This window comes from Hypanus sabinus, chromosome 21 (assembly GCF_030144855.1).
Source record: "Hypanus sabinus isolate sHypSab1 chromosome 21, sHypSab1.hap1, whole genome shotgun sequence".
NCBI lineage: Eukaryota > Metazoa > Chordata > Chondrichthyes > Myliobatiformes > Dasyatidae > Hypanus > Hypanus sabinus.
Window position 1 is genome coordinate 19,421,015 of NC_082726.1, and position 24,240 is coordinate 19,445,254.

Here is a 24,240-nt window from a genome sequence, read left to right on the forward strand (position 1 = left end):
GGCCGGTATCTGGAGACGAGTCCATGGCTAGAGCAGGCTCGACGGGCCAGATGGCCTACTCCTGCTTCCATTATGTATGAAATGAAATGAACTGGTTGGTTGATGGTCAGAGCACTCATTGTGCTGCAGGGCCTGTTTCTGTACTGTACATTTCTGTGAAAGAAAACTTCAAGTTAACCTGCAGAGCTATGACCTAAAAAGGGGGCACACTAAGAGCTGGAAACTGAGATTACTCAAAGTACTAAATTAATAATGTAACAATTTAGAATGACCTTGCTCAGAGGGACTATCATTTTTAGAGGCAGTAACAATAAAAGGAGAGTGCACAGGTTTTCACTGGTCTTTAAACTGTTACCACCTTGTGGTGTCTGAGATCATGGAATTTTAGAATGTTATTTCTGAATTACTCTCACCACAGAAGAGAAAAACAATTCAAGATACTGTTTCCTCTCTGAAAAGGTGGTAACGACTTCCACAAGCACCAGCCAAACCGGGAGACTGAATGAAGTGACATTCACTGAGCCGCCAAGCTGTCTGGGACTTCTGTCACCCCTGAAGATGGAACACAGAACCAAAATAGGTTCTCTGTGGAAACAGAGTGCCTGTGTTGCAGATGACCACATCCAAAAAAGTGCAAAAGATGAGATTTGCAAACAAAAAGTGTTCATTAAACAGAAATTCAAACTCAGTTTAAGCAGAGTGAAAATTTGGGGATTTCCCTAATGACCTTCTGCATCACGATTCTCTTTGCTCAATGACAAAGAAAATGGTAGAGTAATCCTATTACGTTTCTGAACCGTGTGCTAAATTACCTCTCCCCAATACAAACCAGGTTTAACATTGGCACAGCTAGAAAAGCCTTTGCCTCCCAGTTCTGGTGAACCAGGTTCAATCCTGACCTCAGGTGCTGCCTGTGCAGTGTTCATACAATGTCCCTGTGACTGCGCGGGTTTCTTCCCACATTACAAAAAATGTGGGGTTAATTAGACGCTGTAAATTGCCCCTAGCATGCAGGTGAGTGATAGAATCTGGGGAGGTGGGAGGATGAGAATGTGAAAGGAATAAATTGGGGATTGAATGTTGAATTAGAATTTATTTAAATCTTACATCCATCCCACGTGAGTAAAAATCTTCGCGTTATGACTCCATCACAATGTACAGAAATGAATTCTAATAGCTTGTAGGAATAAGCTGTCCTGTAGCCTGTTGGTTCTGGTTTTAATGCTGCAGTATCACCTGCCAGATGGAAGCAGCTGTAAGAGTTTATGGTTGAGGTGATTGGTGTCCCTAATGATCTTCCAGGCCTTCTTTATGCACCTGCTGCTGTGAGTGTCCTCAGTGGAGAGAAGTTCACATCCACAGATTCAATGGGCTGTCCGTACCACATTCTGCAGTGCCCAGCGATCAAGGTTAGTGCAGTTCCCGTACCAGGTGGTGATACAGCCAGTCACAATCAGCTCATTTGTTTTTTGAACACTGAGGGAGAGGTTATCTTGGCATGACTGTGTCAAAGTGCAGTGGCTGGCATAGATTTAGTGGGCTGAAGGGTCTATTCTGTCCCCTATGATCTTCCTTTAGCCATGAAAGATACCGGCCAGAAACAAAAGGCTCAAGACAAAAATATTTTTAATTAAAAAAAAATGCAAGTCACGATTCATAGCTTTCAATTGCTTGTCAGTGCAAGCTTCGGTTAATATACTGTACAAACATATTTGCAATTTGTCCAATGTTTTCTGTGGGGTGCATCTTGGTGTAGCTGATGAACTGGCGTCTCAGTTTGCGTAGTTCTGCCATGTGAAGGCTGCGTGTCAGTTCTATGTGATGAGAGTTAAGGACATTTATGGCTATCTGACGTTTAACAGAATCACTAATGAGTATTCAAATGAATATTAAGGTCTTCCAAAGCAACACAGCTGAAAGGAAGTAACAATGGTGCTTACATCACATCTTGCAGTTTCCGCACCCTTTGGCAAATAGGAATTCCTCAATTAACTGAAAGCAAAGTCAAAGCAAGCTATAGATGATAGAAATCTGAAGATGCTGGAAACACTCAGCAAGTCAGGCAGCATCTGTGGAGATAGAAATTGTTACCGTTCCTGTCTGAGGACCCTTCTCAAATGTAAAATATTAATGATTTTTCCTCCCACAGATGTTGCTTGATCTGCTAAGTATTTCAACTTTTTGTCTCATTTCAGCCTTCACCTACGGTTAGGCCATAAGACAGCACCAGAATTAGGCTTTTTGGCTCCAAGTTTGCTCTGCCATTTGATTATTGGTGAGTTATTTTCCCCTCTCAACCCCATTTTCCTGTCTCTCCCCATAACCTTTTTTTTGCCATTACCAATCAAGAGCCTATCAGCCTCTGCTTTAAGTGTACCCAATGACTTGGTCTCCACAGTCATATGTGGGAATGAATTCCTCTGGCTACAGAAACTCCTCCTCATCTCAGTTCTAAAGGCATATCCTTTTATATGAGGCTGTGTCTTTTGATCCTAAACTCTCCTACTGGAAACATCCTCTTCACTTCTACTCTATATCCAAACCTTTAAATATTCAGTAGGTAACGGCTAGGTTTTAGATCCACCTACCAGAGAAAATTTCTCCATCAAATCCTCAACAGCTCAATTGCACCAACCCTGGATTCAAGGGAGTATTAGCATACCGTCCAACCTTTTGAACAGCAATACAACTGCTATTTAGGCCAACCTTTGAGATTTAAAAGGATATTTTCATGTTGGCTCCCGGTACAGTAATCAGGTCTCCTGGTACACTTGTCTTCTGTGCGTTTAATACCGCCTGAGGTAAATGAACAATATTTTAAAGTTAGGTTTTAAGACCACAGTACTGACAAATGTTTTGGGAAGTCGGGAGAGAGGTTAGGTAGAATACAAGTTACATTTTTATCCCATCATCCTGGGCTGCAATAAATACAGATCCTATTCTCTTCTGCCCAGACAGCAGCACATTGTAATGTTAGCGCGGGGGGGGGGGGGGGGGGGTAGTCTGAGCATTGGCTTTCTCCACAACACTGCCCCAGAGTTGCCACTGATTTGTAATCCCACTCTGACATCTGTACAGATGTGAAATGTAGATAATAGTGTTACGCCTGTGCCCCAACTCTGAGGGGCCGAATGGTACAAAGTAGCCCCCTCCTTTTTGAGAATCGCAAGATCGCTATTAATTCAGGTCAGGAGACCCAGGAAATGAGAGAAAGTCATGCAGAATCCACAAAGGGGTTTGGAATGTTCTGGCCCCTCAGCGATACAAAGCCACGGGAAACGGCCATTGTCTCTTGGAGATGGAATTGTGTATTGAGCACTGTGCTATTCATCGAAGCCCTCAAGGAATGAGCAACGTGGGCTGGTTGGGGGATGGCATCATTCCAACCTGATTGACATCTGAGACCCCATGAGTAAGGATAAAAGAAGGTCTGGGGAACAACCCCTTCAGACGCACCAGGAGAAACACTAGAAATCTCATGACAGCGTTTAATAGCGACAGCCGGTGGAGGGCCCACGTGTGTCCTTTCCCATTGTCGGGACTGGGGCCTTACCACGGAAGACGGCTTAGCTAAAGAAGAGATCACCACCAACGAAATTTCGAAGGATCGACATCATAAAAAGGAAAACGGGCAAGTTCCAAAAACTGTCTCTCTTGACTCCAACCAAAGGCTGCAGCCTGAATGAAATGAAGTGACTTTTATATTTCCATCGGACAATACATTATCCCCTAGACAACGATAGAGCTACTTCTTAGTGATTACTATTATACCCGCGCTTTTAGATTTAGTATTGACGATGTATATTATCTGTATGTTTGCATTGATAGTATTTTTGGGTATTTTTATCAATAAATACTGTTAAAAATAGTACCATCAGACTTCAATGGACCTCTCTATCTTTGCTGGTAAGTTAGCCAGCTACGGGGTACGTAACAACAGTATGGGAAAGTATGCTCATCAGTACAGTCGGGAAGGCACGAGTTCTGACCTTCTGCCAAGAGCTTTGCTCTGTATCTGTCTTCCACTGACACCCACCTCAAGAAGAAACTCACTTGCTGAACGGAAGTCATTTATTAACTGAAACTAGAGTTCTAAGAGTGTGCAAGTCAACAGCAAGTGAAGAATACTTGATTTCACCTCTGACATCCACTTGCTTGCTAGGCAATGGAATTTAGTCACTGAGCCATACAGGAGCTTTGCCCAACTTGTCCATGCCAATTAATGTGCCTATTTAAGCCAGTCCCATTTGCCTGTGTTTGGCTCCTGTTCCTCTAAACTTGTCTTTTAAATTCTATAATTGTACCTGCCTCAAGATTTAATCCAAATCCCACAGGACAGAAGACGGAATAGTGGGGGGGGGGGGGGGGTGAACAACAGTATTGGGGACAGAACAGAGACAGTGAGTATGACGGTATGTGAAAGAATATGACAATTATTATGTAGTGACTTTCACTGCTCATTAAAGGGGAGTTTGAGTTTAAAAAGAATGTACAACTTATTCTTCCTATTGACAGTTCTGGTGTTGCCAAAAAGGGAGGCGATCACGACTGGGAGTGGCCACTTTGAGAAAGGCTGTTTTTTGAGGATGAAGTGCAAAGTCTTTGACGAAGGAGAATTCGGCAAAAAGGTCAAGGGGCAAGATTAAATCAAGATAAGGTCTTTTCTTTTAAACATAATACAGGATGATCGCCACAAATCCAGGGTGATCGGGACTTGTGCAGTAAATCTGTCGAATCGCAAGTGGTTAGGTTAGGATTAAATGAACACCTCTAACGCACTTGAGGATCACCTCACCCTACCTTTAAAGTACCCTGTAAATAGTACAAGTTGGATAATGAAGAGAAAAAGCATTCGAGCAGCTGAACACAGTGACACCATCTTTTGAAGCCTTCTAACCTGTTGGTGATTCTGCATCCTCTGTAGTCAGTGCATCTTGGAGTACGACGACAATACAAGGCAGTTTTGTCCGCATTGTAGGCCTGCTCAGGACTTAAGTTTTCATCAGAAACTAACTTAGTGAACTCATCAATCTCAGCAGCTGCTTCCTTGTCCACTGACCCTTTTTTCACCATATGTTGACTGCACAAAATTTTGTGCTTGAAACGGTGAAGCCACCCTTCACTGTATTCAGTCATGATCCAGCCCTAATTCTTCATGAAGTAATTTTGCTTGTTCCTTCACCATCTCTCCTGACAGTTCTACACCTTCACTGAGAGCTTAAACCACTTCGAGAAGTTTATCCAGTTGTGAACATCTTCCAGCTTTCATTGTTTTCTTTATGCACACCTGCTTTTTTGATTCACTGTCAGCAAAGAACTGGAGCAACTTTTCTTTTTGTTTCTTTATATGTGGAAGAAAATGAAATTTTGAATTAAATTTTGTTGTCAAGCTTAACTAGGCTTGGGTCATGAGGGTGACAGGATAAGAGGCAGACGTTGCCTTGCTTGTGCAAGCTAACAATAGCTAGATATAGATCATGCCAGCAATGAGGTATTGTTAACCTTTTCTCAAGATTGTCTAGCAAATAGAGGAACCAACTGTAGACATGCATTTCTAATTTTGTGTATTGCACAGGAACATCAGTAGACTTGCTGATACCCAACAAGTGCTTCTTGAAATTGCTGACCAAGTATGTTTGGCTGTTGCTCAAAATTTGCTGTATAAACTTAAGATGTAACCTGACATTGGCAGAGTTTGAAGACAACAGCTCCCAGTGATCACGTATTAAAGGGTTAATACGTGTTTTTATTTCTATTCCTTAAGAGTAAAGTCTCTCACAGTAAATTGGTGACAAAATCCTTTTTCAAGTCTTATATGCTACATAAGGATAATTCTTCAACATCATCAACTGTGGAAGAACCAATGTTATACAAGTCGCATATGTTTTTCACACACGCCACCGTTGAGTTTTATCTTGTATAGATGACGTATGATGTTTACACTTTACACAAGAAGCTCTTCCTTTATTCAATGAAGACATGACCGGGACTAGATAAGCACAGGTTAGAAAAATAAACTCTTTAAAAGACCATGCCAACAGCCAATCCTGCTAATGGTACCACCAACACAGTGGCGATGGGTTGGTGCGGCGACGCAGGAGATTTGAAATTAGGCTGACAAAAGTTATGTCTGAACCAGCGGTGGAACCAGAATTCTGACTGCCAGACTCGAGGTGGATGACGGTCAGTGGAGTGGTGTACTTTTCTTGTGAAGTATGTGAGATTGGGGAGAGGTCAACTATCCCTGATCACTGCTGCACACTTGCAGCCAAGATTATCATTACTATATGATCTAATGAGGCAATCTCTATGCTTCAGGACTGTTCTAAACGGACTAATGGTCATCTCATGGCCCAACAAGAAGCCCCGGCTGAAAGCATAGGTGCTCTCCCTAACAAAAGCCTGGGACACTGCCTTCATATCCGGTGACAGAACAGCCAGGAAGTACCTCACCTTAAACATCAAGAGGGCAAAGGCTGCCTAAGAACAAAGGATTCAGGAATACCTGTCCATTAACCATCTCTGGTGTATGTGGCTGGGCATCAAGGACATTACTAACCACGCAAAGAAAACAGGGGTCAACTGTATCAGTGACATCTCTCTCCCTAGCACTCCAAACATCATTTATGCACACGTCAAGGCATGCGACACACCAGTGGCTATGAAAGCTACCACTTACCGCCCCCAGGTGAGCAGCCACTGTCTAACAGCAGCAGATGTGAGAAGAACTCTGCAGAAAGTCAACCCCATAGGGCATCCGAGCCAGACAACATCGCAGACCGAGTGTGCTCACTGACATCTTCAACACTTCACTCATCCAGGCTGCTGTCCCCACATGCTTCAAATCAGTCACCATCATCTCTTTAGCAAAGAACTCTACCTTCAGATCCAAATGACTAACACCCAGAAGCACTGACGTCAATCATCATGAAGTGCTTTAAATGGCCAGAAATGGTAATTATCAAAAAATCCATTTCTGCCACACTGGACTCTCACTAATGTGCTTACTGACAGAACTGCTCTACAACCTGATATACCTAGAAAAGGACACATGTCAGAATGTCATTTCTAGATTTCAGTTCAGCTTTGAACACTATTGTCCCACAGATCTTGGTGAACAGACTCCTACTCAGTCTGAGTACACCATTGTGCAATGGGGTGTTGGGCTTCCTAACCATCAGATAGTCAGGATTTACAATGACTCCTCCCTCCCCACGGGTGCTAGTGATTACAGAAACAGGAACACAGCTGAATTAGTGCCTCCCAAGCTGGAGTAAGGGCAAGAGCTTCAGGTATTTTGATCACTGGGATCTCTGGAGCAGGAGTGAGCCATGGAGGAAGAACAAGTTGCACCTAAAATGGAAGGATCAATGCCCTTGCAAGATTGCTAGTGCCATCCAGGAGAGTTACAGCTGGTGAGACGGTGGGTGGGACCCAGAAATTCAAAGCAGGTGGAGAAAACAGAACAGGCAAGTCCAGTGCGGAGAGAAGAGAGAGATAGGTGGGAGTGGTGATAGGTGTGACTACATTTGCAAGGATCTGCAGAGATAAAATGATTGAGCTGAGAGTGCGGATCAGCGTGTGGGATGATGATACTGTTTCAATCACAGAAATGTGGTTGAGGGAAGGGGAGTACCGGCAGCTCTATGATACAGATACAGATTTTTCAAAGGTGCCAGAGGAGGGTACAAAAGGCAAGGGGATTTTGCACTGCTGATCAATGACAGTATCACGACAGTTCTCAGGTAGGACCTCACGGAGGGATTGGCCAATGAGATTATATACAACTGGAACTTCAAAATAACAAATAGGTGATCACTTGGACAGCATTACACAATAGGCTTCCCAACAGTCAGCGGGAAGTATAACAACACATGTAGGCAATCACGGTAGTATGCCTAAACCAGAGTGCAATATAGTATAACATGCTTTATATTGACTGAGATGGTCTTAGCGCAAGGGCTGCAGAAGGGAAGGAGCTTCTAACATGTATTCAGCAGGGGTGGGTTTTAAGGCATTAAGTAGAGAGGCCCTGCATGGGAAGTGGCTGTATTCAGTCTTATCTTTGGTAATGAGGATGGACAGTTTGTGCGAGTGTCTATGGTAACAGAGACCATAGCTCTGCAAGTTTCAAAGTAACATGGAAAAAGATCAAATTTGCCCGAGAGTTAGTCTTAAATTGGGGCTGAGGGCTAATTTCACAAAACAGGACCTGGCGAAAATAGACTGAAAGCGGCTTCTGGAGGGAGAAACAATAGTCAATAAATGGGAAGTGTTTAAAAATGGTGTAGTAGGAACTAAGAGTCAGTGCATCCCCTAAATAAGGAAGTATATGTCAGAAATAAGGAAGTACATGTCAGATATTGGCATTTGGTATTGATGGGGTATTTTGTCAGTATTGGGCATCACAGTTGTGTAGTGGTTAGCGCAAAGCTATTACAGTTTGGGGCATTCCAGAGTTCAATTCTTGCGCCATTCCGTAAGGAGTTTCTGTACGTCCTCCCCGTGAAATGTGTGGGTTTTCCCTGGGTTCTCTGTTGTCCTCCCACAGTCCAAAGGTGTACCAGGGAGGTTAATTGTCCTGTGATTGAGCTGGGGTAAATTAGGGTTGTGGTGCTGCCCAGCAGCATGGCTCAAAGGGCTAAAGAAACATTCACCAGGTTTTGAAGAATGGCAAGTTAGAAAAGGATATGATAATATTGTAAAACAATGTTTTTCCACGCAGATGGAAGTTGCCTGGAATAGACTGCCCCCCAGAGAAAGTGATGGAGACAGATACAATTACGACATTTAGGAAAGATGTAGAGACACGGTCAAGTGAGATCAGCATATTATGTGCTGACATGGATGAGATGGGCTCAATGGCCGGTTTCTGCACAATTAACTATGACACCAAGTGCCTTCTCACCAGAGAACAAGAAAATAACTCACCATCAGTATTTCCTGTGTGACCCTGTCCAATTCATACAAGAAGTTTGTAGAGGAAAGTGGTTGCTAAAAAAAAAAAATTTGCAGACACATTAAATTTTACTTGACTACTGGAATCAAGTATCGACAGGCCGCTCTTCTGCCCTAACTGAATGTTTAATCTGCAAAAAGATTTCACTTTTAAACCTTCATCACTGGAAAATTTTACCACAGTTTAAGATTCTTTATTGTCTGGTCTGGAATATTCCCCCACTTTACTTCTGTATCCAATTACAAATAAAATTACTAGATTTTAGATCAAAATTCATACGGTCAAAAATCAAATCCACCCTTGGATAATTTTGCTAGTTACTTAAATGTGCGCCCTGTGGTCAAACTTCTAATTTAAGAATACTTCTATCGAATAACTATTTTTGAGAATAATCCCATTGCTATAATCATTTTGACATCGGGTGACACCCTCACCACCTTCACCCCACTTTTGCACAGGAAACATTGGTCATCTAACATAAGTTGTAACTGTCTTTCAACGGTTAGAAAAAAACGTATTAGCCAAATGAGTGGTCAAACACCCTTCTACTCGTTCTTCCTCCACTCTTCAATATTTTTGTTTCATTCACAAAAGAACTCAAAAGAAAATGAAAACACCCCAATACCCTAATGAATATTCTAGGTTTGCATGGAACAGTTTTCTAGAAATGAATCTAGAATTCATGGGGTGTCCAGGCCAACACTAGATACACATTTCATTGTAGAAGTTTTCTCACCGTCCTCACTTACACTTAGCGTTGACTGGTTGGGTGGTGGGGCTTTCCTGTGGAAGATTGCATTGCTTATAGCCTCAAATGGGAGGGTATCGTCTTTCTGAATGGTGAACAATGGGCTGTCCCATCGGTTTCTGGAATCGGGAGCCTCAAACCTCATCACCAGTGCATCAAAGCTGATGGAATTACAGAGAAGTCAAAGTTAGAACTCATTCACACTAGGTGATGTTATCGCATCGGTTGAATAAGTAACTGGGAGGGATTTCCAGGAATAATTTATACAGCACCTTGAACACAGTAATATCTAAAGGATCTCAGCTGAAATCCAACACTCACGCAGAGATTAAGATTAAAAACAAACATCTGGTTGCAAAGGCTTTTAAAAATCATCTTCAAAGGATTAAAAAGAAATTCCTGAGCTCAAATGAGGGCCCAGCTGAAGGAGGACTAATGAATAATGAGCCACAAAGGAAAAGGAGAGCTTGGGAAGGAGATTACGGACATGGGTACAACATGCCAAGGGGCTTCATACGTTTCTCAAGCAGCTGCAACACAAAGAAACAAAATCAGCAGTGAGGGCAGCTCGATTTTGTTCCACTGGAGCAGGAAACAACACATACCCATCCCTCTACAGTGGTGTCTGCTGGGAAGCTGGTCAGACCGACAGGTTGTGATGAAGGGCACTGGAGAATAGTGAAGCATAAGCTCTGGCACAGGTGGTGGTGTGGTACTGCTGCTGCATCACAGATACAGCGACCCGTGTTCAATTCTGGCCTCTGCTGCTACACGCATGCTTACCTGTCCATGACTGTGTGGGTTTCTTTCCCATTCCAAAGATGGGCTACTGGTAGATTAATTTATCGGCAGCAGAGTGGGTGATAGTGGAAATAAAAGTCAGGTTGAAGTTGATTGGCTTGTGACAGAATAGGTTACAGGGAAGTAATTGGCAAAGGGGAAAAGGTGTTATTCTGTAGGCTGCTCTAGATTCAATGGGCTGAACAGCCTCCTATATCAAAATTATATATGATCAAATACAATTGGAGCAAATGACAAGTTTCTGGAATGTTAATATTATGTATTAATGCTGGCGGACAAAATAGATGAACCACCTTCTGTTAGGCAAACTTGAATGAATGGATCCTTTCACCCGTCACAAACAAAAAGCATCCAAGGGTTTATGAATTCATATCTTCATTTTAAATACAGTTGCATAAAGTTCAGGCAAAGTGTAGCAAGCAAAACTAAACACTTTTGGTTCTTTGATCCTTGTCTCTGTTCTCCTTCTCCGTTTACCAAGTTTGCTACATCAGAGTGCTGTTGAACTGCCTTGGCTATGCACAAATGATAATGTCTAGATGTTAGGGTTGGTGAAAAACAGGTAACACGATAACGATTGGTCAAATGTCATAGGAGCCTACAGAACATCTCCCGCTGTCGAGTTTGGAACGTAGTTCATTAGATCTGGTTAAACTGGCATAAGAAAACACTTTTATAATTAATGGTTGGTGTCTGCTTCTAACTTTACAATAAACAAAATCTATCAAAAAGGTATAAAGTTCAATGTACAACTATTATGAAAGTACATATACTATATTCAACCTTGAGATTCGTCTCCTTGCTGGCAGCTACTAAACAAAAGAAACCTAATAGACCCATTAAAATAAAAGACCACCAAACACCCAATGTGCAGAAATAAAACAAATCGTGCAAACAATAAAAGTAAGCAAATAACATTCAGAACTGAAATTTCTGAAAGGGAGTCCACAGCCTCGAAGCCAGTCATCATTGCAGCCAGTCCAGGAGCCTGTTTGTCATAGGCTACAGCTTCAGTTTAGCACAGAGATTAGTAAACCTGTGGAGCAGTAAGCTGAACACTGTCCCTAACCTCACCCCCCCCCCCCCACACCCTGATCGTTTCAATCTGTCCTCGCACCTAAATTGGTTTAAAGGGGTATAATAAAAAGGCAGGTATATGGAGTTTGATCGCATATCAGCCAAGATTTTACTGAATGGTGGAACAAGTTTGAGGCCAGCTGCCTGTAATAAAATATATGGTACAAACCTTCAATGGCCCCAGTCTGATGCCAAGGCTCTGGGATGCAGATCAGGATCACTGCTTCCAGAGCCAATGAGCCAACACCCAATGAGCAGGAGTCACTGCCAGAACAAACCACATGGCCAATCACAGTGAGCCAATGAAACCATACCCCAGAACTACTTGAAGTTTCAATAAAATGAAACAGCATAGAACTGACACTGCACACACAATGAGTCAAATGCAGTAGTTCCCTAGCTGGGCATCAATGAGCTTGGTTGTTGAGCTGGATGCTGCCCACAGAACGCCAAAACTGGGAGGGACTGTAGAGGGCACCAATGAGCTTACATTGTCTGGGAGTACTGTTGCTCCTGCTCTCTGCTTTGGTTCCATGATGAACAGACGTCAACTGCAGTCTCACAGTGGATCTGGAAACAACAGCAACAAAGACATAAAAGATCCCATCTCAACATAAAACAGAAACCCTCTCAAGAACTTGAGGATTGTTAAGTACAAAGCAGATTTGGCCAGGTAGTCTGTGGTAGATAGGAAAAGCAGGTTGTTCCAAGGGATGGAGAAATACAGGCAACTGTTAAATCCGCGGTCACACAGAGCTGTATAGCACAGAAATAGACTCCTTGACCCAACTCATCCACGCCGACTGTGATGTCTACCTTAGCTAACACTGGCCTGTTTGTTGATGTTAGGTAGGAGGTGGAGGAGGTCTCTCACAGATTAGGGTAACACTGGGATTGGAAGTCAAGATGATGATCAGCAAAACTAGTCAATGTTCAGTGGCAAGTGCATGGTTCAGGGAGAGACAGAAGGGAACAGAGCACTGGTATTCCATTCAGCAAACTACACAGCTCTATCCACACAGAAGACACAGTTTTTTACCAGCAGTTTTAATGATAACATTAGGGAGGAGCATGATTGAATGCAGTTTAGAGAGTAAAGCTGGGATGAATAAGAGGAGAGGAACTGACATGACTGTGGTCATGACAGGAATTTGCAATGAAAAGATTAAGCATCCAAGTTTTACCTTACACTGGTGTTCAAAATCTTCCTGTGTACAAATTGGCTGTCTAGTAGTCTTCATCCCAACACATCAAAAGGAATAACACCCTTAAGTGTGAAAGAGCTCCTTTTCTTTTGTATTATCTGCACTACTTACTCCCAAGTTCTCTTACAAGTTGGAAATGAATGGACACACTTCAATGGGATTATGGAGACTTCCAAAACCTCACCCAATACCCATGTGAATGACTGAACAGTCAATGTCTGAAGTTATTAATGATGTCAGTTTGACTCATGTCTAACCACCAGGCCAAATGTCACACACAAAATGTTGAAGGAACTCAGCAGGCTGGGCAGCAACTATGGAAAAGAGTAAACCATCAACGTTTCGGCCCAAAACATCGACAATTTACTCTTTTCCACAGTTGCTGCCTGGCTTGCTGGGTTCCTTCAGCATTTTGTGTGTGTTGCTTGGATTTTCAGCAGCTGCAAATTTCCTCATTTGCTACCAGAACAAATGTCACAGGTAAGATCCTAACTCCATAATTTGATCAACTGGTCTGGTCAGAACTTTCAAAACACTCACTGCTAGAGGATTAGCCTTTGAGGTGAGGTGACCAATATGTTTTCCCCTGCTTCTTAGAGATGAATAATTCCTATGAAAATATTCAGAATTCTCCAATCCCCTGGCCAACATTCATCCTATATCAATAAATTGAATGATAATCTGGTAGGTTTGATCAGGAAATTAGTGGATGACACCAAGATTAGGGGTGTAGTGGACAGTTTATCAAAGCTTGCAGTGGGATGTGGACCAGCTGGAAAAATGGCAGATAGAATTTAATGTAGATAACCTGAAGGTGTTGAACTTTGGGAGGACTTACACCATGAGCAGGAGGGCACTGCAGAGTGCGGCAGGACCGAGGGACTTGGGTATACAGACCCAAAATTTCTTTGAAGTGATGTCACAGGTAGATAGGGTCGTAAAGAGAGTTTCTGGGACATTTGCTTTCATAAATCAAAAATAAGCATTGAGTACAGGGGATGGGATGTTACATTGAAATTGTAGAAGACCTTGGTGAGGCCTAATTTGGAGTACTGTACGAGGTTCTGGTCACCTAACCCACAGGAAAGATATCAATAAGATTGAAAGAGTGCAGAGAAAATTTAACAAGGACATTGCCACGACTTGAGGACCGGAGTTACAGGGAAAGGTTGAATAGGTTAGTCCTTGGAGTGTAGGAGTATGAGGGGAGATTTAACAGAGGTATACAAAACTATGAGGGGTATAGATAGGGTAAATGCAAGCAGGCTTTTTCTGCTGAGGTGTGCAAGACTAGAGCTAGACATCAAAGGTTAAGGGTGAAAGGTGAAATGTTTAAGGGAAACATCTTCACTTGGAGGGCGTAGAAGGAGCTGCCAGCATAAGTGGTGGATGCAAATTGGATTTCAACATTCAAGAGCAATATGAATAGGTACATGGATGGGAGGATACCATGTTCTAGGTGTAGGTCGATGGGATGAAGCAAAATAATGTCTGGCACAGTGCAGATGGGCTGAGGGGCCTGTATCTGTGCTGTAGTGTGCCATGACTCTATAACACAAGCAAAGCAGGTCAATGCTGACCGCTGGAGCTTGCTATACACAAACTGCTGCCAATGTATCTGCACAACAATAAGTAAACCTCACAATGGAAAAGCAAGTTACTGCCTGCAAAGCATTTTGGCATGTCTGGAGGACACAAATGGAATTAAATTCAACTTCAGACGACGTGTGTGGGGAAAATGCATATTGTGAAGTAGCTCTTTGTAGGGAACAGAAAGCAATCATCAGAAAAATTAATTGAGAAAACCTGGTTCAGAGCAAGAAGGCTGCGAGTGAACTGCTGATTTTTTTGGAGGGAAGGGAGTTTTTTACTACTCGGGTTAAAGAGAGGCAAGACAGGGCAGGTGCGTGACGTCAGCCAGTAAGAGTGCAAAGGGTTTAAAAAGAATACTGCTGTATCCTGCGGGCAGCATCGGAGCGGACAGTGGAGTGAGAGGCAGCAGAGTAACAGGGCTTTGGCTCAACGGGCTTAGGCGGTAACGGGACGAGGCGAGGTAGGAAGTATGTGTGTGAGGCCAGTTTTCTGCGCTCAGTGTCAGATGTGGGGGGTCCTGGAGTCTCCCAGCCTCCCATATCTGCACCAGGTGTGTCGAGCTGCAGCTCTGAGGGACCGAGTTAGGGAACTGGAGATGCAGCTTGATGACCTTCTCCTGGTCAAGGAGAGCGAGGAGGTGATAGAGAGGAGATATAGAGAGGGGGTCACACCAGGGCCACTGGAGAAGACAAGTGGGTCACAGTACTAGAGTCAGGTACTAGAGAGTACCCCTGTGGCTGTACCCCTTGACAATAAGTACTCATGTTTGAGTACTGTTGGGTGGGGAGAGGGGGCAGCCTACCTGGAAGAAGCAGCAGTGGCCGTGCCTCTGGCAGAGTCTGGCCATGTGGGGTAGGGAAGAGAAGAGAAAGGCAGTGGTGATAGGGAACTGTAGTTAGGGAGTCAGACAAGCAGTTCTGTGGACACAGGAAAGAAAGTTGGATGGTAGTTTGCCCCCCAGGTGCCAGGGTCCGGGATGTATCAGATTGCATCCAAGATATCCTGCAGTCGGAAGGAGAACAGCCAGAGGTCGTGGTACATATTAGTTCCAATGACATAGGTAGGAAAAGGGAAGAAGTCCTGAAAAAAAAAGACTACAGGGAGTTAGGAAGAAAGTTGGGAAGCAGGACCACAAAGGTAGCAATCTCAGGATTACTGCTAGAACGAGGTAGCGGATAAATGCGTGGCTGAGGGATTGGAGCAGATTTCTGGATCATTGGGACCTCTTTTGGGGCAGGTGTGACCTGTATAAAAATGATGGGTTGCACTTGAATCCCAGGGGGACCAATATCCTGGTGGGGAGGTTTGCTAAGGCTATTGGGGAAAGTTTAAGCTACAACTGTTGGGGGGTAGGAATCAAACTGAAGAGAGTGGGGAAGAGGAGGTTAGCTCACAAATAGAGAAAGGTTGTAGACAGTGCGAGAGAGAGGATAGGCAGGTGATAGAGAAGGGACGTGCTCAGACCGAAGGCTTGAGATGTATCTATTTTAATGCAAGGAGTGTTGTGAACAAAGCGGTTGATCTTAGAGCAGTACTTGGAGATATGATGTGGTGGCCATTACAGAGACTTGGATGGCTCAGGGACAGGATTGGTTATTTCAAGTGCCGGGTTTTAGATGTTTCAGAAAGGACAGGGAGGGAGGCAAAAGATGTTGGGGCGTAGCACTGTTGATCAGAGATAGTGTCACAGCTGCAGAAAAGGTGGACTCCGTGGAGGGATTGTCTACAGAGTCTCTGTAGGTGGAGGTTAGGAACACGAAGGGGTGAATAACTTTACTGGGTGTTTTTTTTATAGGCTGCCCAAAAGTAACAAGGATATTGAGGAGCAGATAGGGAAACAGATCCTGTAAAGATGTAATAATAACAGAATTGTCGTGATGGGAGATTTTAATTTCCCAAATATCGATTGGCATCTCCCTAGAGCAAGGGGTTTAGATGGGGTGGAGTTTGTTAGGTGTGTTCAGGAAGTTTTCTTGACACAATATGTAGATAAGCCTATAAGAGGAGAGGCTGTACTTGATTTGGTATTGGAAAATGAACCTGGTCAGGTGTCAGATCTCTCAGTGGGAGAGCATTTTGGAGATAATGATCATAATTCCAATTCCTTTACAATAGCATTGGAGAGAGATAGGAACAGACAAGTTAGAAAAGCGTTTAATAGGAGTAAGGGGAATTATGAGGCTATCAGGCAGGAAATTAGAGGCTTAAATTGAAAATAGATGTTCTCAGGGAAAAGTATGGAAGAAATGTGGCAAATATTCAGGGGATATTTGTGTAGATTTCTGTATAAATACGTTCCAATGAGACAGGGAAGTAATGGTAGGGTACAGGAGCCGAGGTGTAAAAAGGCTGTAATGAATCTAGTCAAGAAGAAAAGAAAAGCTACAAACGGTTCAGAGAGCTAGGTAATGTTAGAGATCTAGAAGATTATAAGGCTAATAGAAAGGAGCTTAAGAAGGAAATTAGGAGAGCCAGAAGGGGCCATGAGAAGGCCTAGGGCAGGCAGAATTAAGGAAAACCCCAAGGCATTCTACAAGTATGTGAAGAGCAAGAGGATAAGACGTGTAAAGAATAGGATCTATCAAGTGTGACAGTGGGAAAGTATGTATGGAACCAGAGAAAATAGCAGAGGTACTTAATGAATACTTTATTTCAGTATTCGCTATGGGAAAGGATCTTGGTGATTGTAGTGATGACTTTCAGCAGACTGAAAAGCTTGAGCATGTAGATACTAAGAAAGAGGATGTGCTGGAGCTTTTGGAAAGCATCAAGTTGGATAAGTCACCGGGACCAGATGAGATGCACCCCAGGCTACTGTGGGAGGCGAGTGTGGAGATTGTTGAGCCTCTGGTAATGATCTTTGCATCATCAATGGGGACGGGAGAGGTTCCAGAGGATTGGAGGGTTGCGAATGTTGTTCCTTTATTCAAGAAAGGGAGTAGAGATAGCCCAGGAAATTATAGGCCAGTCAGTCTTACTTCAGTGGTTGGTAAGTTGATGGAGAATATCCTGAGAGGCAGGACTTATGAACATTTGGAGAGACAGAATATGATTAGGAATAGTCAGCATGGCTTTGTCAAGGGCAGGTCATGCCTTACGAGCCTGAATGAATTTTTTTGAGGATGTGACTAAACACATTGATGAAGGTAGAGCAGTAGATGTAGTGCATATGGATTTCAGCAAGACATTTGATAAGGTACCCCAATGCAAGGCTTATCAAGAAAGTAAAGAGGCATGGGATCCAAGGGGGCATTGCTTTGTGGATCCAGAACTGGCTTGCCCACAGAAGGCAAAGAGTGGTTGTAGAAGGACATTATTCTGCATGGAGGTCTATCACCAGTAGAGTGCCTCAGGGTTCTGTTCTGGGACCCTTACTCTTCCGTGATTTTTATAAATGACCTGGACAAGTAAGTGGAGGGATAGGTTAGCAAATTTGCTGATGACACAAAGGTTGAAGGTGTTGTGGATAGTATGGAGGGCTATGAGAGGTTACAGCTGGACATTGATAGGATGCAAAACTGGGCTGATAAGTGGCAGATGGAGCTCAACACAGATAAGTGTGAAGCGGTTCATTTTGGTAGATCAAATATGATGGCAGAATATAGTATTAATGGTAAGACTCTTGGCAGTGTGGAGGATCAAAGGGGTCTTAGGGTCCGAATCCACAGGACACACAAAGCAGCTGCGCAGGTTGACTCTGTGGTTAAGAAGGCGTATGGTGTATTGGCCTTCATCAATCATGGAATTGAATTTAGGAGCCAAGAGGTAATGTTGCAGCTATATAGGACCCTGGTCAGACCTCACTTGGAGTACTGTGCTCAGATCTGGTCCCCTCACTACATGGAGGATGTGAAAGCCATAGAAAGGGTGCAGAGGAGATTTACAAGGATGTTGCTTGGATTGGGGAGTGTGCCTTATGAGAATAGGTTGAGTGAACTCAGCCTTTTCTCCTTGGAGCGAAGGAGGATGAGAGGTGACCTGATAAGAGGTGTACAAGATGATGAGAGGTATTGATCATGTGGATAGTCAGAAGCTTTTAAACCAGGGCTGAAATGATTGCCACGAGAGGACGCAGGTTTAAGGTGCTGGGGAGTAGGTACAGAGGAGATGTCGGGGTAAATTTTTTTACTCAGAGTGGTGAGTGCGTGGAATGGGCTGCCAGCAACAGTGGTGGAGGCAGATACGATAGGGTCTTTTAAGAGGTTTTTAGATAGGTACATGGAGCTTAGTAAAATATAGGGCTATAGGTAAGCCGAGTAATTTCTAAGGTAGGGACTTGTTCGGCACAACTTTGTGGGCCAAAGGGCCTGTATTGTGCTGTACGTTTTCTATGGTTTTACCAGAAATCGTACTAGAAATACTTCAGATTTAACAAACAAGGGCTTAAGTGCAGTTATTAGCAATTAACATTTGTGCATGAGGATAGCCTGGTGAGTGGTTTAGCAAGCGACCCAGAAAAGTGGCGAGAAGTTACGAAGGTCTCAGAATAAAATCAAACTGAGCTAACAGCTGTGTTAGTAAAAAATACATACAAAACCTGCAATCCTTCACATTTCATTACAAAAGGAAGATTTAATGGCTACTTACCAAGCAATGTGGAGTCTGTGCATGCTTTATTAAACAGAACAGCTCATATCTGTAACCTATATTTAAAAGAACAGTCAGATGGACTCACATATTTGTAACAAAATTAGACACAGTGAGTCAATATTTTCACATCTCAAGAAGAAATGCTAAATCAAAAGTCATTCTGATCTGCCTCTTGATTAATTGGCCCCATTATCAGCCCAGCTGCTCATTTATATCTAGATTCCGTCAACCTGACTCGTCAGCTCGGACAAGCTAAATTGGCGGCTTCTTCACAAGGCTTAAACATACACGTGTAGATATCGCCTGTACCAACTGCCGTCTCACACCTCCCTTATTACTTCCATGTATCCAGTTGGCAAAGAGCTTCCCACATGCATTAAAAGCTACTGAGAGGGCCAGAGACTGCAAGTTAAAAACATTTTATCCTAACAAAATTGTAAATGAGTTTGAAAATAAGAGCATCTGTGCTTAAAAATCAACCCACAGCACCCACCACTCTCCCCTTTTTAACTAAAATATTAAATCCTCTTGATGGATAATTTACTTCATTTATTAATATACAGAAGAAACAATATAATATGTTAATGTTTTCCTCTACATTCATTGGATTGTCAAAGCAATAGAGTTTATTACGAGATATCAATGCCACGGATGATTCCTCTTTAAGCAATTCACAAATAAAGCAGTTAAGGTACCAAGATTGTGGTCCTTGCCCAAAGAGCCTTTGCAGTGGCTGCACCAAGCTTCAGTGCATCACTTAGCACGGACTTCTGCTGCCTGCAGTGTGCCGTGTGGCAGCATTTGCTTGCAGACATCTCTTTATACTGAAAGACCAACAAATTTCAGGTGGACCAAGGTGTACCCTTCCCAGAGCTGATGTTTACCTCAGTATGTATCTTTTGGAATTATAAGAGAGTCCTCTGTAATGTAGCCGCTTGGGATGGGCCTCTATGGCAAGGTATCCTCTCCAGACCTTCTTGACAATGAACTTGATCGGATACTGGTATCAGTTTGAGCCCAAGCCCAGGTGACCAAACAGCAAAACTTATTCACGGAACCCGGCAGGCTGGAAGTGCCAAGGGGATTTGAACACTTCCTACTCAACATGTGGAAGTGGCTGGAATGATGAGCAGAATTCCAGCAGCTTAAGCTGTGGAATTACTGCTGATGTTCACAATTGTGGAGGGAAGGGAAGCCTTGGTTTTACAATTCCCACTTGGCTCCCATGCCGACTGGCACGATTCTACAGAGAATGGCTGTGCATTGCTCCACACTAAACCATTTGCTTTTGAGAACACATGGGATAGCAAAAGAATGTATTTAGGACCTTTAACACATGCAAAAGACATGTACAAAAGGCACAGAGAAATGCTTTACTAATTCTAGGAGTGGACCACCTCATAAGCCTACCTGTCAGGCATCTCTTCCCCCTATCCTTGTGGGTGGGCGGGGGGGGGGGTCTACAGTTCCCTTTTTTACCTCACCAGCCTCCCAGACAACCTACAAATCCACAGCAGAAGAAAGCCATCCTCAAAGATGACAGCTCTTTGTTTTTTATGCCAGAGATATCAGTACCCGTGAAAGCATTTTGAACATTTCCTGCAATCCAGCAGAAGACACCATTAGCTCAGTTCAATTTTTCATATCAGGATATCTGCAGGTACATTATCTTTCAGAAAAGAATAGGTAAAAAAAAGCAGAAATTGTGAAAAGTACTTTTCATTCCAGAGATTTCTTTTGTTTAAGCTCTATTTTACAAAATTAGAGCTAAGCATTTTAGTAGCATCCTGAATGCAAATTGCTCATCACACTGACATTCTAAACACAATGGATTACAGTCAGCAACACTCTTAGAAAAGCTTATTATCTGAAAAAGCAGCACCAGCTCAAATGCGAATACTCGTAACGATAGTATAAGTAGCAATTGGAGAGAACTGCAGAACTCTAATTATGTAAACCCATGCTCCTTCAGAGCACATGGTTCAAGAATATTTAACCTGGGCTGCACTTTAGTGCAGAAGAGAGAAACCTGCACAGGCACTCTTTGAGATCACACGAAATAAAGTCCCATCAGCTCTCAGAGGGAGATACAAAAGGATGACACAGAGGAATTATCGCTGATCTCCTGACAATGTATAGCATTGCAAATATAGTTCACCTGCTTATTCATGGGCCTTGGGTGACCTCCCTGAACTTCTCCAGGAGATAAAAGGGGTTGGATGAAATCCAGGCCATGCCACCTGTCAAACCCAGCCAGGAGATACTCATGCTCCTTCTCTGGACATGGATCTATCACTGAAGAGGTACACCTTTACCTGTGAACAGACACCTCAGTGAGGCCCAGGAACAGACTCGTAGCCCATTTGGCAAAGTTTGCTTTGCTATAAATTATCTCATCCAAGCTATGGCACTGAACTCCATTGGTCTTAGACTTAAGTGTAACTAGTAGAGTGGGACCTAAGCCACATGTTTCTAACTAGACTACAACTAAACCAAGCCCAAGACCTTAGACCTTGCAATATTAAACAATTTACTTAAAGAATGACCTGCAAGGACATTGACTGTATTACAGCAAATAGTAATCATTCCAGGTAGGTACAGTGGCATGCAAAAGTTTGGGCACCCCAGTCAAAATTTCTGTTACTATGAATAGTTACGTGAGTGGAAGATGAACTGATCTCCAAAAGTCATAAAGTTAAAGATGACACATTCTTTTCAACATTTTAAGCAAAACTAGAGTATTATTTTTGTTTTGTACGATTTTAGAGTGAAAAAAAGGAAAGGAGCACCATTCAAAAGTCTGGGCACTCCAAGAGATTTGAGCTCTCAGATAACTTTTAACAAGGTCTCAGACCTTCATTAGCTTGTTAGAGCTATGGCTTGTTTACAATCATCGTTAGGAAAGGCCAGGTGATGCATATTTCAAAGCTTTATAAATACCCTGACTCCCCAAACCTTGTCCCAACAATCAGCACCTATGGGCTCCTCTAAGCAGCTGCCTAGCACTCTGAAATTTAAAATAAATGATGCCCAGAAAGCAGGAGAAGGCTATAAGAAGATAACAAAGCATTTTCAGGTAGCCATTTCCTCAGTTTGTGATGTAATTAAGAAATGGCAGGAAACAGGAACGGTGGAGGTCAAGTTAAGGTCTGGAAGACCAAGAAAACTTTCCGAAAGAACTACTCGTAGGATTGCTAGAAAGGCAAATCAAAACCCCTGTTTGACTGCAAAAGACCTTCAGGAAGATTTAGCAGACTCTGGAGTGGTGGTGCACTGTTCTACTGTGCAGTGACACCTGCACAAATATGACCTTCGTGGAAGAGTCATCCGAAGAAAACCTTTCCTGTGGCCTCACCACAAAATTCAGCATCAGAAGTTTGCAAAGGAACATCTAAACAAGCCTGATGCATTTGGAAACAAGTCCTGTGGACTGATAAAGTTAAAATAGAAATTTTTGGCCGCAATGAGCAATGGTATGTTTGGAGAAAAAGGGTGCAGAATTTAATGAGAAGAACACTCTCTAACTGTTAAGCACGGGGGTGGATTGAAAATGCTTTGGGCTTGTGTTGCAGCCAGTGGCATGGGGAACATTTCACTGGCAGAGGGAAGAATGAATTCAATTAAATAGCAGCAAATTCTGGAAGCAAACATAACACCGTCTGTAAAAAAAAAGCTTAAGATGAAAAGAGGATGGCTTCTACAACAGGATAATGATCCTACACACACCTCAAAATCCACAATGGGCTACCTCAAGAGACGCAAGCTGAGCCATGGGCCTCACAATCCCCCGACTTAAACATCATTGAAAATCTGTGGATAGACCTCAAAAGAGCAGTGCATGCAGGACGGCCCAGGAATCTCACAGAACTAGAAGCCTTTTGCAAGGAAGAATGGGTGAAAATCCCCCAAACAAAAATTGAAAGATGCTTAGCTGGCTAGAGAAAGCGTATACAAGCTGTGATGCTTGCCAAAGGAGGAGTTACTAAGTACTGACCATGCAGGGTGCCCAAACTTCTGCTTCGGGCCCTTTTCCTTTTTTGTTATTTTGAAACTATAAAAGATGGAAATACTACTTTAAGCAAAATTACTTTTTAAAGAAATGTGTCATCTTTAACTTTATTATGCCTTTTGGAAATCGGGTCATCTTTTACTTACTTAGCTAATTTTGACCAGGAGTGCCCAAACTTTTGCATGCCACTGTAAATTCTTACTGAGTCTGATCTGACTTTCTGGCCAATTGCTAACTGCTTGTTGCAACAGGTACTCACATGTTTCTTGCTACAGCCCCAAATTTAAAAACAGAAACAGTTGGCCGCCTTTTTATAATTAGATGGCTCAAGTACAACAAATAGTTCAGGAAATTACAATTTGGTGCTGTGAACAGTAGACATATACGATACATAATAAAACTTTTTCAGACAAGTAATACATTGGCACCATTCTAAAATACAGTGCCCATAAAAAGTATTCACCAACCCCCCCCCCAGAAGTTTTTATGTTTTATTGTTTTACAACATTTAATCACAATAGATTTAATTTGGCTTTTTTGACACTGATCAACAGAAAAGACTCTTCTGTGTCAAAGTGAAGACATATTTCTACATATTGGTCTAAATTTATTACAATTATTAAACATAAAATAACTGATTGCATACCTGCTCACCACCATGCTTCACAGTAGGGATGGTGTGTTTATGCCAAACATAGTGTTTAGTCTGATGGCCAAAAAGCTCAATTTTGGTTTTATCACACCATAAAACCTCCTTCCAGCATGTCCCACATGCCTTCTGGCAAACTCTAACCAAGAGTTCATGTGAGTTTTTCCCCCCAAATAGTGGCCTTCCCTTTGCTACTCTGTCATAAAGCTGCAACTGGTGAAACACCCAGGCAATAGTTGTATGTGTAGTGTTACGTACTCGTGACACATGACAGTGGAGCCCTTGTCATGTGACTGGGGTTGAAGCTGTACTGGACTTGAGGTGATGGTCTTGTGATGGTGGTGACGTCATTTTCCCGCCAGTAGAGATCATGTGACGGTTTTTTTTTACAGGTTATAAAAGGTAGACCCCACCCTGTGAGGAGGGGCAGTTCGTGGCTGGATTTGCCAGGTTGACTTCATGCCACTGCGTGTTTGAAGTGATGACGCAGTTTAGCTGAAGGATGAAGTTTTTATTTAATGCTAAAGTTTAAAAGGTCTTTGCCAGCAGGTTCTTTATGATTCTGTTAGTTCGAAATTAGTGGAGAGTGAAGATTGGAAGTTGGAAGTT

General features: G+C 42.8%; 1 protein-coding gene across 1 annotated transcript in view; it reads right to left on the minus strand.

Moving 5' to 3' along the window:
• Positions 1–1,609: 1,609 nt before the first annotated feature.
• Positions 1,610–24,240, minus strand: part of kti12 (KTI12 chromatin associated homolog) — a 40,184-nt gene continuing 17,553 nt past the window's right edge. The window contains exons 4-9 of the mRNA XM_059946143.1: positions 18,971–19,026; positions 12,076–12,155; positions 9,709–9,868; positions 8,932–8,994; positions 2,725–2,796; positions 1,610–1,815 (exon numbers count right to left, since the gene is read on the minus strand). Coding sequence (XP_059802126.1) covers positions 1,675–1,815; positions 2,725–2,796; positions 8,932–8,994; positions 9,709–9,868; positions 12,076–12,155; positions 18,971–19,026 — 572 coding nt within the window. The 3' untranslated portion in view covers positions 1,610–1,674. The remainder of the gene's footprint in view (positions 1,816–2,724; positions 2,797–8,931; positions 8,995–9,708; positions 9,869–12,075; positions 12,156–18,970; positions 19,027–24,240) is intronic.